Source organism: Taeniopygia guttata, chromosome 2 (assembly GCF_048771995.1).
Source record: "Taeniopygia guttata chromosome 2, bTaeGut7.mat, whole genome shotgun sequence".
In the NCBI taxonomy this organism is placed as follows: Eukaryota; Metazoa; Chordata; class Aves; order Passeriformes; family Estrildidae; genus Taeniopygia; species Taeniopygia guttata.
Genome location: NC_133026.1, coordinates 33,678,131 through 33,696,728, shown reverse-complemented (window position 1 = coordinate 33,696,728; position 18,598 = coordinate 33,678,131). Strand labels below are relative to the sequence as shown.

Genomic DNA, 18,598 nt, shown 5'->3' with positions numbered 1-18,598 from the left:
GTCGATGCTCAGAGCGGTTCCCGAGGGTCCTGGGGCCACCTCTGCCACTGGCCATCTGCCATCTCTCCCTACCGCCGACCCGGGTGGCGGAGCGCAGGGACAAAGGGGCCGGGCCGGCGGGCTCTGCGCCTCCCTCCGCTCCTCTGCCCCTGTCCCGGGTTGCCTACTCGGGCTGCGACCCGCGACACCCCGGACAGCCGTCCCCCCACCCTGTCCCAGGGCGGACGGGCGGCAGCGGCGCTGCGGGAGCACAGCAGATGGACTGCGGAGCCCCCGGGCCCCCGTCCAATCATTCGTCCTCCTGTCCCCGGCTCCTCCTTCCCTAGGCTGGCGAGGGTGAGCCCGGCGAAGGCGCGGGGGGAGAAGGGATGAGGGCCAGAGGGTGGCCGGTGAGCCTGGGAGAGCACAATGGCCGTCAGTCCCAAAAGCGCTTAATTTCCATGCTAATGTCCGCGGCCGCCTGGTGATGCTGCTGGACAAGCCCCTTTAACTCTTGGCGTGGCGACGCGTTGGGGCTGCGGCGGGGCTGGACCAGCGAGACCCCTCGGCACCGGCACTATTACCGTCTCCACCTCCACCCACATCCCATCCACATCCGTATCCTCGGTCCCATGCCTATTCTCTATTCTCTACCTTATCCTTACCTTCATTCCTTTCCTTATGTCAATTCCCATCCCGGTAGAAGTCCCCAGCCGCATCCCACCGTCCCATTCTCATTCCCGTTCCAAGGGCTGATGCTCTCAGCACTGTCTCTGCCTCTCTCCGCCCCATCCCTCGCCCCGTGCCGCGGATCCAGTCGCCTCCCCTAGCCACCCCACCCCACCCCCGCCGCTGCCCTGGCCGGGGTTGGTGGACAGCAGAGGTGCCCGGTGCAAGCTTGACAGCGCCGACAGCAGGGTGATGCTGGGGCACACTGGCAGCAGCACTCACCCTGGAGGGGACGGCCGATGGGCTCCGCGGGCCGGGCGCAGCCTCCAGGTCTCTCCTGCCTTCTTCTCTCAGCTGGCGGACGAGACCCACGGGGCTGCCGCGGCGGGGGTGTGTGTGTACAGCCCTGCCCGGCCCGCCCCCCACCCCCTGGGGGCCACGGCCGCCGCCTCCCTGCCCGCGGTGCCGCTCGGTCGGAGCGCTCGGCGTTTAAATGCCCCCGATGCGGCGCTGTACCAGCGACAGGAGCCGGGGAAGCCCCGCGGGCGCCGCAGCCATTGGCTGCCGCCCCCCACGTGCCTGCCCGCTGCCGGCGCCTTCGTGTCATTTTCCTGCCGGCCCCATGGAGGAAGTGGGAAAGTTGGCGCGGCCCCGCCGGACGCTGAAGACCCGGTGGCGGCGTGACAGAGGGACGCGGCGAGGATGAGCTCCTTCCTCGAGTACCCCGTCCTCGGCGGCGAGGCGGGGGCCTGCGCCGCCCGCGCCTACCACCCCGACCACGGGATTACAACTTTCCAGCCCTGCGCCGTCAGCGCCGGCAGCTGCAGCGGAGAGGACCGCTTCCTGGCGGGCCGCGGGGTGCCCATCAGCCCCCACCGCCACCATCACCACACCCCGGCCCAGCCCGCCGCCTACCAGCACCACGGCGGGCTGGGGGTGTCCTACGCGCACCCCGGCTGCGGCCCGACCTACAGCGCGCAGGGCTTCGGACCGGCGTACGGCCCCTACCCCCTGGGGCAGGACGCGGAGCTGGGCGGCGGCTTCCCTCCCTGTGCCCCCGCCGTGTACTCGGGGAGCATCTCCTCCTCTGCCGCTGCGCAGCACCCGCTCCCCCACCAGGGCTACGCGGGGGCCTCCGCTCAGTACGTGCCTCCCCCTTACGGGCAGGAGCAGCAGAGCCTGCCCCTGGGCACCTACAACCATGCCCTGTCTCCCCTCCACGCTGGCCACCGGGAAAACGCCCGCTCCCCCTCCACCGAGACCTCGCCGCCGGCGCAAACCTTCGACTGGATGAAAGTGAAAAGAAACCCACCCAAAACAGGTCAGTGGCCGGCGGGAGGGCCGGGGCGGGGGCCGCTCCTCTCTCTCTCCGCCGCGGGTGCGGGGAAAGAGGCGCGGTATCCCGCGGGGCTCCGGGCAGGTAGGTCGGCCCGCACCTCTGGGAGCAGTCGCGGCTGCCTGCCCGCGCAGCTGAAAGCCAGCGGCGCTTATTCCTCACTTATTCCTGACTCCCCCTTCTCCTCCTCTCCTGTGGTCATATTTCTGGTAATTCATAAACCACTTATCAAGTTTGCTCTGACACTAGAGGCTGACTCCGGTTTAGCACCTCGCACTCCATCACTCACCCTGCCGGGGTTTCCCTCTTATCCTAAGAAGTTCTTGCTCCCTATCGCTTAGCCGGTGTGGACATATTGATTACATCGCCTATAAATCATTTGCGCTCACTTACCGCTGCATGTCCCCTCGCAGGCAAGGCTGGCGAGTACGGCTTCGTGGGGCAGCCCAACACCGTCAGAACTAACTTCACCACCAAGCAGCTCACCGAGCTGGAGAAGGAGTTTCATTTCAACAAATACCTGACCAGGGCCAGGCGGGTGGAGATCGCCGCCTCTCTCCAGCTCAACGAGACGCAGGTGAAGATCTGGTTCCAGAACCGGCGGATGAAGCAAAAGAAACGGGAGAAAGAGGGGCTGCTGCCCATCTCCCCCGCCACCCCCACGGGCTGCGAGGAGAAGGCGGAGGACTCGTCGGAGAAGTCCTGCTCCTCGCCCTGCAGCGCCTCGCCCGCCTCCTCCGCCTCGGACACGCTCGCTGCCTCCAACTGAGACCGGCTGCGCCCCGACGGCCGCCGGGCGCGACGCCCCCGCCGGAGCGGCACGCGTCCTTCCGCCGCTGTTATGTCGGTCCCTCGGTCGGTCGGTATTCCCGAGAGGTCCCGGCGAGCTGCCGCTCCCTCCCCCGCTACCTCTGCTGCCGTCCGGCCCCGGGGGTGTCGGCTCCGCCGGGTCCCGGCGCCTTGGTGCCAGGGGAATTTTCTTCCTGGCCCCCCCCTTCCTTTTCTGTTAACGGTGGAGCTGTGTTGGCATCCGCGTAAGGGTCCCCCTCCACCACTGCAAAGACACTCCACCGAGTTTCCCTGAGTGAAAGACAGGTTATTTAGGGTACATAACCTCACAAAGAGATGCACTATTGCAAGTGTTTACACGACTTATAGGACTTTCATCCCCTTAATTTAATGTATTCTTTGTTCGTGTCAATGAGTTTGTTGCTTGTAAATACTTTGTCCGAGAGATTTATCTTTTTACAGATTTTTCTAGAATGATGTTTCGATTATCAGGTTAAGCAGGGTGAGTGCATTCGCCAAACTGGATCCATTTTTATATTGGTAAAGTAGATGACCGTATCAAGTAAACGTCTTAAGCTCAAGCAGATACCTCAAAAAAGTAGCGCTATTTCTTTAAATGTGACAAACAAGGCTTCAATTGCACTAGGTTTTTTTAAACCTTGCCCAGTGTGCTTGTCCCCCCTCCTTTTCCCCCTGCCCCAAAAGCTGTGTTGGATTATGTGCAGCTGAAGGGCACAAGCATCCAAAAGACTTCGCCTCTTCCTATTTTCATATTAACCTTCCTTTAGACTCGATGTCTTTTCAAACTACTCGTGAATGTGACAAATGGCCAAATGAATGTATAATTTCTGTGGTTGGTGTCCAGACCTTTGCATGACGCACCGTGCTTTGCTGTACTGCGGGTACACTGAGTTCTATCAGTTGTCGTGTGTGAGCAAAATGTCCTCCTGATTTTTCTGTACAATCATGAAAGGCTCTGTGATTCCACCAGTGGTGGAAGCCAGGGCAGGATTTACGGGTCCTTATAATGTCTGTAATAAATATATTCCACTTTCAGGTAGCTCTTGTCTGCCTACCTCTGCGTGACGTCAGCACTGAGTCACAGGCTGGGCTCAGCGCTTTTGTTTCCCTTCTTTTCTTCTACTGGGGTCTTTCCAAGGGGCAAAGGGAGTAAGAGTCTCACAACCCCTCCTGTGTTGTTTTATCAGAGTCAGAGCTCTAGCTGCCCAATCTGACATCCTACACAAAACTTCTTCCTCTCCTATGCTCAAAAAATATTATTTTTAGACAATATAAGGCCCTTCTCTACATTCTCTGTAACTGGGAGGAATTTATGATCCCAATCTAATTCTGAAGCACAAACAGGAGAACTTCCTGGGTCAAGTGCTAACCTTTTCACCTCGGGATGGATGCTGACACTTAAATAAACAGAGCACCCTTCAAAAGCAGAAACTCTCTTCAGCCAGTCTTTCCTCACACTGCAGGCCCCTCTCCAAGGACTGCATATTTAATTAGCCTGGGCACTAAGCTTGTCCGGCTTCTCTCTCCATTCCAAGCTGCTATCCCCAGCGCTTGATGGGGTGCCAAAGTGGGAGATGGCTCCCAGTGTGTTTTTGGTGTTAATCCCGGCCCGTTCCACCATCCCTTCCTCTCTTTCTCCGCGTCCCCCCTCCCACCCCCCCAACCCCCCCTCAGCCCGCCGTGTACAAGAGAAAGCTCTTGCAGGTAAATATAATAACTATTCCAAGAAATGTCAAGTGAACAGCAGGTGGGGAAGGGAGAGGAGCCTCAGTGGGGAGATCCTGGGTGGCAGGACACTGTGAGAGGCATGCTCAGCTGGACGGGGGATGTCTCAAGTCACTGATGCCTCTTGAATTACAACGCAAACACGCCTAACATCTCCTTCACCCGGCCCAGCTGCGGGAAGTGCTACCGGGCTTCTCTTGGGGCTGGTCTGCCCACGCAGGCTTCGCTTTGCGGGATCCACAGAGAGTCAATGAAATTTTCTTCACTTCGGTGTCAAAAGAGACAAGCCCTGATTTGCAAGGCGCGGCGGCCATATCAAGAGCCGAGCTATCTGCCAGGGAGCAGGGCTGTCTCCAAAGGCTCCCGCCGATGCCTCTATTTCTTTCATTTCCCCGCCTGCCATATACTTTACCTTTTGTTTATTAGTGTAAAGCCACAAAGCAAAACAGATGGCCTTCTTCCAGACTCTTGGATGTGTTAAAGTGGCATTTACATGCCAATGAGGGCATTTCAATATCGAAATCTGGATCTAAACATTGATGGAATCCGGATCTACAACTCGATTCCACCGCTGTTGACTTAATGTGTTAGAAAGAGTGGCCATAAATTACAGCCTAAATACGAGACAAGACACTTGCCAGTGCGTCAATCTGCGATTTGCGGGCAAAGAATCCCATCTCCTTCCAAGACCAAACACTATATATACATATGTATATATACATATTACCCACCCCTCTCCCCCCCCCCCCCCCCCCAGTCATAATGTATTTCAAGCAAAGACGCTCCAAACCTCCCGATCCTGTCACATTTTGTTAGCGTTAATACTATTTCGATACCATTAACCTTCGGGTTCAGGGGTGCGGTGAAGAGAAATGAAAATCTCTAGCTTATAGTTTCTACTGCCAAAAATATCGCTAAACCTCCACTCCCCAAGTGCTTTTAATGAAGACACTAATTCACACTTCAGGTTGTAGAGATTTTTTACACATTTTGAATTAAAAAAAATACTGTCTTTAGACTCTCAGCGTGAAAAATGAAGAAAACCCCCGCATCTCATCAAAACCCGTCAACACAAATCGCATTCAAATGTCAAACGGAGTTTAGTATCTTCCTATCATACTTAAGGCCATTTCTGCTGTTCACCTTTAAAGTTTACTTTTGGAGGCTATTGAGATGCTTTGGTGTTTTCCTCTGGGGCAATCAGATTGAAACCGATCAATATTTACTCAGTCTGAAAGGGCTGTTGAAAAGGCAGCTAACAACAAACTGCTTAGCTGCTCTCCCCTCTTTAATCTCAGGTTCACCGAAAGTTCAAGCAGAAATGAATTCGGTGATGGGTCACTTTAGAATAAATCCCAGTAGTTAATCTCACAGCCTTGATAAAGGCAACAATTACAGAGTCATCCCTCTCCCTCTCTCTCTTTCCCTGTCTCCCCAGCAGCGGCAACTTTCCTCTCACTTTTGCCCAGCAATTTTTACTAAATTTTAACAGCTTTCCGCTGTTTTGCGGAGACAGCAAAACCTCGGCATCTTCCCCGCGCTGCACCCGACACTCAGGCGGGTATCCCCGGCGAGAGGTACCGCAGAGAGGGAAAAAAAACCTATCTCGCTAAGGATCCGGCATTTTCAAGCGGGGGTCCGGGGACAAAGGGAGGGGTGCTTGGGGCTTTTTCCTCAGCAGTGATGAGCAAAGGGATGGCTGGAGAGGCACCCGGCAGCTGGAGGCGCTGGCAGAGCCGTGCTCCCCACTCCATCCTATATGGGAAGAGTAGAAATCTGAGCAAAACGCCATTTACGGCTCCGTTAATTGCTGGGACTCTGCAAAGGCCAAAGTTCACATAATCACTGCATAAATGCATGCTTAATAGGGATTTATTAGTAACTCTCTAATGGCAGCTCACGTTTGGGCTATAGACTCGAGCAGCTTTTTGCCGGCAAACTGCTTTTCCGGAGCGATGCCCCCTCTCACCCCGGAATGGTCGGGGGACCCTGGGCACGGAAGGCGATGAGCTCCCGGCCAGGCCCCGGGGATGCTCCGAACGAGGCCGGAGCCCGGGGCGGCCCGCGGGAGAGAGAGCCCGGGCGGCAGCGCCGCGCTGGGGGCGGCCCCGGGGGAAACTGCTCCCGCTGCGGCGGGGACCCGGGGCCTGGACCCCGCCGGAACACCGGGCTGTCATTTTTTTGGAAGGGGGTAAGAGTAGTTTAGGAATGTTTTGCGTGTCAGCTTAGGAGCAAGATCTCTTGTTTGTTTTTCTTCGCTAATTAGCTCTGTGAGATCACAGTAAATTCGTAACCACAAAAACCCATTACATAAATAATGAAATTAATAATATATGAATAAACAGATATGTAATGCATGTTGAGAATCTTTCTTTCTTTCTTTCTTCCTTTCTTCCTTTCTTTCTTTCTTTCTTTCTTTCTTTCTTTCTTTCTTTCTTTCTTTCTTTCTTTCTTTCTTTCTTTCTTTCTTTCTTTCTTTCTTTCTTTCTTTCTTTCTTTCTTTCTTTCTTTCTTTCTTTCTTTCTTTCTTTCTTTCTTTCTTTCTTTCTTTCTTTCTTTCTTTCTTTCTTTCTTTCTTTCTTTCTTTCTTTCTTTCTTTCTTTCTTTCTTCTGTCCGTCCTTTTTTTTTGGTCTGCCTTTCTCACTTTTTTTCTCTCTCTCTCCCTCTTTCTCTTTCCCTCTTGCCTTTCTCCTTTTCCAAGGCAAACATTCCTTTTCTCCCTCAGGCACACTACTTGGCAGACTTTCATTGTTAACATTATTCTTTTATGGTTTATGTGTCATAAAATATTACAGGTCACAGTTACTCCTGTTTCAAGCGCGGAAAGACCAATGAAATCAATGGGCGTTCTAGGGAAAAAAAAAGAAGTCTTTTGTGCCTGGGCATTTGGGAGCAAACTGTTGATTGTGATCATGCAAGGAGTGCTCTTTGCCATGTAACTTCGAAAGGATTACACATTTCACAAATACGAGCAGGAATGGATCTGGAGAATGCTTCTGCTACTTTTTATAGGGCAGTGACACTGTGTTTGTTCCACACGGAGAATGTTTCAACTATTAATTTTACCGTTATTTTGGTTTTCCAATATCTTTTCCTTGAAAATACATATCTCAGAAAGCTAAATCGGAACTACTGATTCTGATAAAAATGTGGTCGAATAATGGTCAGCCTGGACTACGACAAAGCTGTAGCTGATGACTTCTCCGAATGCCCATTTTATAAACACAAACTCAATGTATTTCAAAACTTCTCCCTGTCAAGAAAGTAAAAATATCATAAGGAAAAAAAAAATATATCAAATAACCGCAAATACAAGGGGGACAGCGGGAGGTACGAAGCCAATCCCAATCACAAACTCGCGTGCCTGTGTTCACATCGGTCTCACATGTGGTGCAACCAGCGGCAGGAGGAAGGATTAGGAATATACAGGGACTCGTGGAGCGTTTTCTCGCCAGAGTTGTAGATAGTGTCCGAGAGGTGGAGAGCCAGGGGACGAGCGCACCCTGTACCGGTGCCTCTCTGGATGCCCGCCCGGCGTCTCCGCGCTGCGCATCGGCGGCTGTTTGCATCGATAAGCTTGGCTTTGCCAAGGTACCTATGCATGTTCTAATTCTATCCCATGAGCGGTTGTAACTCTCTGCCAGGAAACAAAAAAAGCGAAAGAAAATAAAAGTTAAAAAATAGCAATATACTACAGATTATTATAAATTAAAAAAAAAAAAAAAGGAACAAGGATATATCTACTTAGATTGAACACTTCGCTAACGCATTTTGTAGGGATCGATTTCATTCGCAGCTGTCTTTGTATTTGATCTTCGTAAAATTACTAATACGAGGAAAATTCGTTGTGTGGATTGGAATAACAATGGAGCGGGGCTGCGACCGCCGGGCCGCTCCGCTCGGCGCGGGGGCGCGGTACGCGGCGGCCGCGCTCCTCCGCACCAGCGGGTCTCTCCCTCGGGACCCGCCTGCGGGGACGGCCAAAGTCAGGCACCCGAGGGGTGCCCCGGCTCCCACCCCATCTCTGCTGGCCGGCTGGCCGAGCCTGAGGTGCCACTGCAGCGCTGAGCCGGGGATATCGCTTGTGATGTCCTTTGTCTATTAATACAGCCATCACCAAATCCCGGATAACCTCCCTTTCCCTCTGTCAACACCCCTCCGCTCCAGCCCGTGCTGGGGGAAGAGGGATGGGACCTGCCATCGGGGTCCTGTAGCAAGGGGGTGCCCCTTTTAGGGGTAACTTGGTGACAGATGTTGACGTTTCTAGGGAGCTCGGTAAACAGAAAGTTGGACTGGACTTTTTCATAGCCCATGTGTTTTTCATCATTCCCCGTCAGGCTCAGACCAAAGGCAGAAGCTTCCCTCTTCACACTCCTCATCCTCTCTCATCTTCAGCAGTCACTCAGCCCCGGTGACAAGCAATAAAGAGCAGAGAAAACACAGGAGACCAGCTTTGTTAAGTAATGAAAAGAGATGGGGGTAAGGATGAGGCTGGTGGTGGAAATAGGGGGATTCCTCCTCTGCACACCAGTGAACCTTCAGGTGCAAAGCACACCTGTATAAATCACAGACCCCTTCTGGGAGCAGTGGGGGCATATTGGAGAGGTCTTGGAGAGCAACCACTTGCCCAAACTTCCCGCCTCATAAGAAGGTGAAGGTCATGGAAGGGGCTAAGCTGCAGAAGTGGGAATTTCTAGACAGTGAAAACTGAAACTCTTCTGTTCCAGTAAAACCAAGCTTTTTCTTTACTTTTGCAATGGGTATTTTAACTCAAATAACTCTAGTGCAAAACATCAGTTGCAGTGGAAATGTCATCCAAACCTCAATTAATTTTCTTAGCATAGTTGTAAAATATTACCACTAGCACCCAGTGAAGGTAGACACTTGGACCAGATTACTCTATTTTGCAAGAAATAAAATCCCTGCAGCACAGCTCTGCACTATCAGTGGATTTAACATCCTTGCATAGTTCTGTGGACAGATGGGTCATAAAACAAAAGGCATTGGTGGGATAGTGTTGTGTTCTTCAAGCTGTGATGGTGAAGAAAAAGGGAAAAAAGTAACACTGTCTAGAAACTGAAAGGTGATCGCATCTGAGCTGAGCCATCTGAGAGCCATGCATATTTCACTGCACAAAAATGTTATCTTGGAGGAACACTCCTACCAGCAAACAGTATTAACATGAACAATATGCTTAGACATAGAAGTGGGTATTGCAGACAGGCAGGACCCATGGGGCTTTGCAGTTCATTACATACTCCTGTATATTTTATTTTCTGTATTTCTGACAGTGCTATGAGGCAAGCCAGTGATCATGGAAATAGAAAGTGGGGCAAAAAGGGACCGAGAAGAGCAGTCTTCAGTGACAGAGCTCAGATTCCACTGCACAGCAAACATGCAGTGTTTTTCTATATCCATGGGAACATCTATGTCCCCGAAAACTTAGTTTTATGTAAAAAGGCATCACCCAAATGTCTTTCAAGTCAGCTCACAAACTGAAAGGTTTGAAAGATTTTGAGCCTTGCACCTGATACATATCTTGGCCTTGAGTGGGACCCACCTTGGCTTCTTGCTCAGGGAGACCTAGCTCACCTGAGAGCCACAAATCTGCCAATCCAAAAATTAGCCTCACTGAGCCTGGTAGTTCACCAGTAAAGATAAGTTTTCTCTCTTCAGATCACATCTTTCTCTCATCAGGGGTTGAACAGCATTTATACAGTAAGGTATATAAGGAATGCAGCCAAAACCACAGAAAATTCTGCTGAGGACCCTCTAACAAAACAGTTTGATTGCAAATCAGATGAGAGACACTATAAATCCAGATAATCTCTATGTAATCCCCTTTTTTGAACATCATGATGTGTTTTGAGACTGGTCAGTCATACAGGGTGACTCCCACTTTTGTTGGAGCTGAAAGAGAAGAAGACATAACTATTACCCTGGGGTTTGGATCAGGCCCTAACTGAAAACTCCAGATTCAGCAATAGGCAAAAATTTTCCCTTTGCTTTTCACTAAAAAGACAGCAGGTCATACTGTGCACTGAAAGCAGTGAAAATCTATCAAGAAATCTTCTGATCATCGGTTTTGCTTTTTTTTTTTTTTTTTTTTTTTTTTAATCCTATATGTAATCAACCAAAGATGAATTCTGATTGTGGAAGGGGAAGGTGATACATTTAAAGTATTTTCTGCTACCAGAAAGAACAATTTTTTCTCACCCTATCCCATAGGTGGGAATCAAAATAAATACAAATCTTTGAAGTTTAAATACAAGTCTTAGCTGCAACCTGAACTATGATATTGCTCAAAATATGGGAAGGGAGGAAGTCCTTTAGTAACTGGTCAACCAGGATAAAAGATAGAACACATAATGGGACCTTCTTTAAAGATCTTATTCATTAAAATCAGTGGAGTTTTGCCTTAGAAAATTCTCCAGACAGGATTTTTTAACCAGTAAACATTTTTCAGTGTGACATTTTATAAATTAAAAAAAGAAATGAAAATTAGTTACCACAAATGCAGCATTTAAAGCAATGGTAAGCCCATGTTAACATTGATTTCTCTCTCTGTGTCTCCTTCTCTCTTTCTTTATAAAACTTATGTACTCTGTCGATAAAATACCATCCTCTTTGATAATAAATCTGTTGTTTCAAGCTAGGATGCTACCGTTTCCTTTCCCATGTAATTTATAGTTATATTGATTCTGCAGCTGTGGTTCTCTATTTCCCGCCTGTTGTATTAAAAATGAGTCCTAATTGAGAGGCAGATAATCTTTGGTCGAAGGACCTCACAGAGTATTTTAACTGTAGCTAAGGAGATTTAATTTTGATTAATAGAGAAATGAAAGCCTTGAATATTTAAAATGATAATTTTCAGTTTAGGAAAAAAAGAGAGACAGACAAAGAAAGGAGGTTTATAGATCCAGGAAAAGCATTCATAGATCAGCAGGAGCAGATGTTCTTTTACTTTTCTGTCAACGTTTCTGGTTTGTTGTGCATATAGAAAAACAAGCTTTTCAACTCTCACCATGATTTCAGCCTGTTGCCAGCTTTGCTTGCCTGCAGGATATCTGCTTATCTAGCACAGGAGCAGAATCAGGCCTCCTCCCCTTTGGTCTAGAAGCAAAGCAACCTTTCACATGGGCTGCAAGGTTTGTCACACTCCCTGCCCCCCACTCTTCTGCACGAACATTTCCAGCCCTTAGATCTTTATTTCATAAAATTCCTTTCCTCTTAGAGACCAAAATACTGGCCAGGAGATGAATGGATGAGCTGAACAATATTAACTGCATACAGGTGTGTGTTGGCTAAGACAAACCTGGCCCCTTTCCTTGAGGGCAGGATGCATGTTCAGCCACGTGGGACAGTGATCCCCATGCAGCTGTACAGGGTCCCCTGTAGCCCTGATATCTGCACTCAGCATGGGACCTCAGGGTGAGAAGGATGCTGTTACTACACACAGGAAATTCCAACAGCCATTTTCCTTGGTGAAGCACCTTTGAGAGCTGCCCCATGTGCTGACATGTCCAAGGTGTCCATGTTGAAGGAAAAGACTGATCTAAGGGTGCATGGGTGTGTCCTTTAGGATTCATGAGAATGAGGCATGTTATTTCATGTTTTTAATCCCTAAAGCAGGTATTTTGTTTAGTGCAATTCCATATTAGTTTAGAGCAGCAACACTAAAAGTGATGGAGTCCAGCCTGAGCTTTAAAATTAAGTTTGTTTCTAAATATTCTCCAGGGCAAGGAATATATATATCAGCCTTTGGAAAAAACAATCTGCATTTAAGTGAAGATTAAATAATCTGAGATATATTGTTCACATCTCAGAGGGTAGGACTTGTTTTTTATTATTGCAGTAAAATATTTAGAATTAAAAAATGCCAGCATGCATCAAACAGATTTCCTTTCATCACAAAAGGTTAACTCCTGCTGTATTTGTGCTATATAAAAAGGCCTAGTATTTTCAGTGGGGAGTTTACCAGAAAAAGGAGTGTGGAAGTAGCCCCAAAAGTCACACTATCCATGAGGTAACCACTATCTGAGCATGAAAATAAGAGGGAGAAAGGAATGAAATCTGTCAGCAGCACTGTCTTGAAGACATACCTGCTTAATGTGAGTTTGTCTGAAGGCAGGCACTGTGCTCTGCTCCAGAGATCCTGTCAGCTGGATCTGAAGGACACCCCTTGGACTGTCACGTGGCAATATCCCTTTAATCATGAGCAGGAGTATTGTGGACCTAGCCAGAATGCCACTACTGAAAATATGGCTTTTTCTTGACCAGAGAAATGAATTTTAGATGTACTCAAAATCTGAAGAGCTGCAAAATTATTTTTAGGAAAATGGAGGAAATGAATTCTTCCTTGCATCCATCGTACTCTCCTGCTTGAAAGAATATTAAAAATAAAGCTTTGTCTAGATTTCCCAGATGCTTATCCACAGCTATGAGACAAGCTCTTCAGCATCTGTTCACTAGCGACCCAGGCCTTTTCCAGACTTCAGAGCTTATGTTCTCCAGCCTTTGGTGCCATTCTTCCATTACTACAATCTGGGTTAGAATGAAGGTGGTCAAAAGGGCAAGGCTTATGTGAAGAAGGAAGAAGGACAGCTGTGCAGGGGCTTTGCTGGACACGGCTGCCACTGTCCCTAAGAATAGTGGCTATAGGGCAGTGGGGGAGCTGTAAGGAGAGACTGCTGCCCAGGAGCAGGGGCAGGAGTGGGAGCAAAGCACAGAGAGGAGACTCCTCTGTAGTGATAGCTTGTCCTTCCCCAAGCACAGTGTAAAATTCAATATTTCAACATTACACAGAGATGCATTTCAAGTTACACTTCACATGACTGTCCAACAGGATTGTTGTTATTTAATACATTTTTAATTCCTCAAGGAATTTTTTCTTCCATTTTTTTTCACTCTTTAGTTTGCCAACCATCACCCATGATCTTATGCTTTTGGTAGAGCATAGAAACTTGCTCTTCTTTAGAAGGCATGTGGATCACAGGATAGAAAATGAATGACTTGAAGATTTTTTATACATTTTTTACAAAAGCAGATCCTTCCTTCCTTCCTTCCTTCCTTCCTTCCTTCCTTCCTTCCTTCCTTCCTTCCTTCCTTCCTTCCTTCCTTCCTTCCTTCCTTCCTTCCTTCCTTCCTTCCTTCCTTCCTTCCTTCCTTCCTTCCTTCCTTCCTTCCTTCCTTCCTTCCTTCCTTCCTTCCTTCCTTCCTTCCTTCCTTCCTTCCTTCCTTCCTTCCTTCCTTCCTTCCTTCCTTCCTTCCTTCCTTCCTTCCTTCCTTCCTTCCTTCCTTCCTTCCTTCCTTCCTTCCTTCCTTCCTTCCTTCCTTCCTTCCTTCCTTCCTTCCTTCCTTCCTTCCTTCCTTCCTTCCTTCCTTCCTTCCTTCCTTCCTTCCTTCCTTCCTTCCTTCCTTCCTTCCTTCCTTCCTTCCTTCCTTCCTTCCTTCTTCCCTCCCTGAATTTATTATCCCCAGATGTGAGTGTAAGATGTTTGTACCCCTGTCTCCCTTCTGGGATGCCCTGCCAGGTTTGTACTGGAGTGTGTGGGAAGGAAAGGAGTATGTGCAGTTTCCTTCTCAGTGCGAGCTTTGAAAATGAGGCTTTGATCTGAGCATAGATAACTCTGCTGAGGGTAAGGGTGATGTTTTATTGTCATTGGACACTTGTTTGTTGTTTGCTGTTGATTTCATGTCCTCCCCCAGTTTTTTCAGTCTGGAATTCACAGACTTCTGCTTCAGGGAAAACATGGAAATTGTTTTTTCCTTTGTCACAATGTGTTCTCTAATAGTTGCCTCCTTTACTGCTGTCTTTTCTTCTTCTTTAATATCTTTAGTAAGTGTTACCATCTGCTTGGGTGCTGGGTTCTACACATTGTGAGCAAGGCCAAGAGCTTCTGAGGGGCTGGAACAGTGTTGTTTACTATTAGGCATAATGGAGATGGTTGTCTTTGCCTGGGGCAGGTGTGCTGTGGCTGGAACAGACATAGAAATGCAGAACATGTGCTGGGGTTCAGCTGTCTACAGTTTTCTCAAAAGGAGGTTTGCCTGCTGGTCTGTTGGTGTTTACTTGAGATGCAAGGGCTCTTTTCTCCTGCTCTTCTCTGGCCCCTAACATGCTTAACCTTTGAGAGAAAGACACAATACATTGTGATGCTACTAACTGGTCAAAAGGCACTATCAATTTTAGATGAGATAGGTACATGTCAGAATCAGCATAATTAACTAGCATGACAATCCTGTTAAATGTGTTCATGCCATTGCACCGGTAATAAAGCATGTGTAAATCTACAATTAAGACATGTCTTTCTTCTATACCTTGGAGACCAGTGACAAACATTAAGAAGTTGTATAGCTGCAGAAGCTGAAGAGAGGTATTTATCAAAATAAAAACATTAGGTGATGTATTTTCCAGATTATTTGTCCTTCCTATGCAAATATTCTTTTTGCTGGAAATTTCAGGCTAAGTAATAATTATATTTCTGATCTGAAAGGTGATATTTCACCCTCTGAAATGTTGTTTTCATTTGCAAGATGGATGACAACCATATTGTTAACTACCTTGCATAAAGGTATTTGAAATAGTTCCCATTTCACATTATGCATCAAGCTGCACTTTCTTTATATTGAGTGCACTGCACATTGCAGATCCACAGAGAAATTTTCAGGGATGCTGTAAGACATTTCCCCATATTGTACATAGATGCTAGAGCTCCTGCTACAGTGATGGCTGGAAAACATCAGCACAAGTAAGATAAAGGTGATTTAAAGTTCGTCTGTGAGTCAGGCAGAGAACTGACAGCCATCTTTAAGCAGCCTGACCCTGGGATGACCCTGAGCTCAGCTGGTTGTGAGATAGTTTGGTCTATTATGGGACAAAGGATCGTATGTCTGACAGGATGCAGAGAACACATTACAGGATCACAGCTGAGTAACAGTGCAAGACATAATGTACATTTATTTGACGAACAACACAAGCAAATCTTGCCAAGAAAATTAAATTTCAACTATTTTGTTTATTTCAAGTCAATCTCTTTCTGTTGCCTATTTCAAGAAATTAATATAGCTTTTTCTCTTCTAGGAATGAAATAGATGATAGTGCTAGTGAAATTTATAAAGCATGCAGAATGTACACTGATAAATTCTTATAATGGGGTTCCACATTTCTACTGTGTTTCCCTCCCATGTGGGTTCAATCTGCATCTATTCAACATTAAATTTCAAACGTCTTTGCCTCAACTCCATATAATTTGGTCAAGTGAGACTGGAAATGTCAGAGCTAGCTCAGCAGTAGCTAGAGAGAGAGCCACAGGCTTGAAACTGCATATGGTCTTGCAAGTAAGTAGCTACACTCATGTGAAAAGTGCCAGAAACCCAAAATTTTGGCATGACAGCCTTCTCAAGAAGCGGGAGAAATACCCAAGTACTTTGATAGGCTGAACTTCCTTCATTTCTAGTTTCAGAGATAATACTGTGGCAAGAGATTTGAGATCTTCAATCTCAGCAGTGGGAAAAGGGCTGACACAGATATGGAAAACCTGTATAACTTTGGACATCAAAAATTAGATCAGCTCGAGCCTCTCCACTGCAGAGCTCATCATATGCCATGGAAGGGGACAATTGCTGGGCTGAAGGATGGAAAGCAAGGCTGGGGATTGCTGGGGCTTGCCTGGTTGGTTAGTCAGGCATTATCCAACGTGCCCTGACCCTGTTGCTGACCACACCAGGTCTCTGTTGTGGGGGAAAGGGAGAGTGGGTGTCTCATTGCTAGTGCATCAAGCAAGAGAGGTGGAGTGATGGGGAAGAAGGTCAGTGCATCTTTCAAATGACAAGTCTCTCATCCCCTCGTGAGGGAGGCAGGACCACATCTGCCACAACTCCTGGCAGTGCTGTGCCCTGTCCCTCTGCTGTCCCAAAGCTGCCATCCGGCATCACCAGGCAGGAGGCAAAAGCTTCAATCAGCAAAAGGAAAATTGAGAGTTAACCCCCTGCCCTTCTCACGACCCCCACCCCCGATGTGGAGGGGTGATGAGAGAGGGGGGATGAAGAGCTGCACCACAGGCAAAGCCGAGAGCAGCGCTTTACCTCGGCCAGCTTTCATGGGGACAGGGGGTTAATCTGCTTCCCAGGCCCTGTTGTCAGTAGCCACACGTCCTATTGCTCCAGGCAGGCTTGGATCTGGCTCGGAGTCCTGTACAAACAGCTCACTCTTTACAGAGCTACTGCGCTGGGTGACCTCTTCTAATGTATTACTGGTTTATATTTGCGCTGATTGCTTCCAAAGGGGAAATGACAAGAAGTGAATCAGTGTGACCTCATTAGCGTGGCTCACACTGGTAAATGGATGACCACCATTAGGAAGGCTCTGTTGTGGCAGTGCTTCCATCGTGTTACCTGTGGATAGTATCATCATCTTGCTATAACCTGCTGCAAAGATTTATGCACTATGCTAACTTGCGTGCTGCAGCTGCTTTCTGTCTTATAAATATTGACTTCTGTGCCAAAAACAACAACTTGGTACAACAGGAATTAATCTTCCGCTTGACTGATGCATCTTTACAGACCAGTTTGTCTTTAGAAAATAGAGCTCAAGAGAGTTTTATGATTTAGAAAAATACTTTATAAGTTGATTTAAAATATAGGCTGTGATAAGCAGAGGCATTGTTAAAGTGACATGGGGGCTACATTTTGCCTTCTAGATTTTCTTAACTGTGCCATCTGTTTGTCATCTTGACTTGTGTGAAATTTTAAAGAAATTGCCAGACCCTGGGTCCTGAATATTTTCTGTGTGTTACAGTTTCGCAGACAATTTATCTATCACACAATTCAAATGGCTTTAATTCTCTTGATTTTTTTTTAAATTTAAAAAAAGGAAAATCTTTATGCAATCCAATTTATCAGAAGACTTGCAGATGTCCTCCACTAACAGAGGAGACCTATTGTCCTCAGCAATAGCATTGCAGTGCCCAGGGAGGCAAAGCACACCTCCAGCCTGATGTTAGACACTTGGATAAGGTCACAATATTGCAGAATTCTGGAGTTGACAGTAAATAACAGCACACAGAGTCAGGGTTCTAAAAGATTTAAAGACAGGACATCAGCTTATCTTAACCAAGATCCTTCTAGGAAGACTTGTTCACGCTAATGCCTAAACAAAGGTACAGTGCAAAGGAACCATTGAGGATATTTGATCTGAAGATGAACATACAGTATTTTGACAGCTGCCCTCTGTTGAAGTTCAGGTGTTCATGGCTCCAATTACAGGCATTTTTTGTAAGTCTGTCCATACTATGTATGGCAGTGAGAGAAAGTGAGTGCACCCTACTACAATGGAATTTCTGACTTAATAACACTCTTATGGATCATGTGAAAATCAGAAAGGTGGCATGGTTTAGAACAGTATTGTCTCAGATATGTCATGTGTTATGATATTATACTCTGTAGGCTAGATCTGATGGACTTGCAACTGAATTTTTTTCAGATGGAGAATTCAGTGCTGGTTCTCTAAGGGTTTTTCAAAAGCTCATTGCCATGCATCCCTGAGTAAGCAGGCTGGTGACAGTAATTCATATTCTGCAGTGAAATTTTTATCTTCAAAATGGAGCCAGTCACTGGGTTTTCTCAGAGTCCCCACCCAAGCAGATGTTTAGTTTGTGTAGTGTCACAGTGATGCCTTCAGAGGAACCAGCTTATGCTCTCTACACTGATATACACTTCTAGGTCTGTAAATTTTGTGGCAAAATACCATTAACCACTGTGGTTTGGAACCATGAATAGAGAGCTGATCTGGCTGAGGTTGTCACTGATATGAGATTTGAGGAATCCTAGACCACAACCCCTCTGAAGGCTGAAGTAATCTGAATGGTTCATGTGAGTTTTTCCACACTAATGATTATTTTTGCCATAAATATAAGGTTTATATATCTCAGAAAAAAAGAACAATGAGAGATGCTACAGGTGTATAATATATTAAAAAAAATAGTATTTTATAAAGCTTACTTGTTATGTAGTTACATTAAGAATTTGGGTCTTACATTTGAATAACCAGAAGCTTTTTTCTTTTATAGCTGATTCCT

At 47.3% G+C, this 18,598-nt stretch overlaps 1 protein-coding gene across 1 annotated transcript; it reads left to right on the top strand.

Annotated features, from left to right (window-relative positions):
* Window positions 1-1,097: 1,097 nt before the first annotated feature.
* Window positions 1,098-3,833, top strand: HOXA1 (homeobox A1). Its single transcript, XM_030264891.4, has 2 exons — window positions 1,098-1,969; window positions 2,398-3,833. Exons 1-2 carry the CDS (start codon window positions 1,351-1,353, stop codon window positions 2,751-2,753), a joined length of 975 nt encoding a protein of 324 aa, XP_030120751.1. The 5' UTR covers window positions 1,098-1,350; the 3' UTR covers window positions 2,754-3,833.
* Window positions 3,834-18,598: the final 14,765 nt, after the last annotated feature.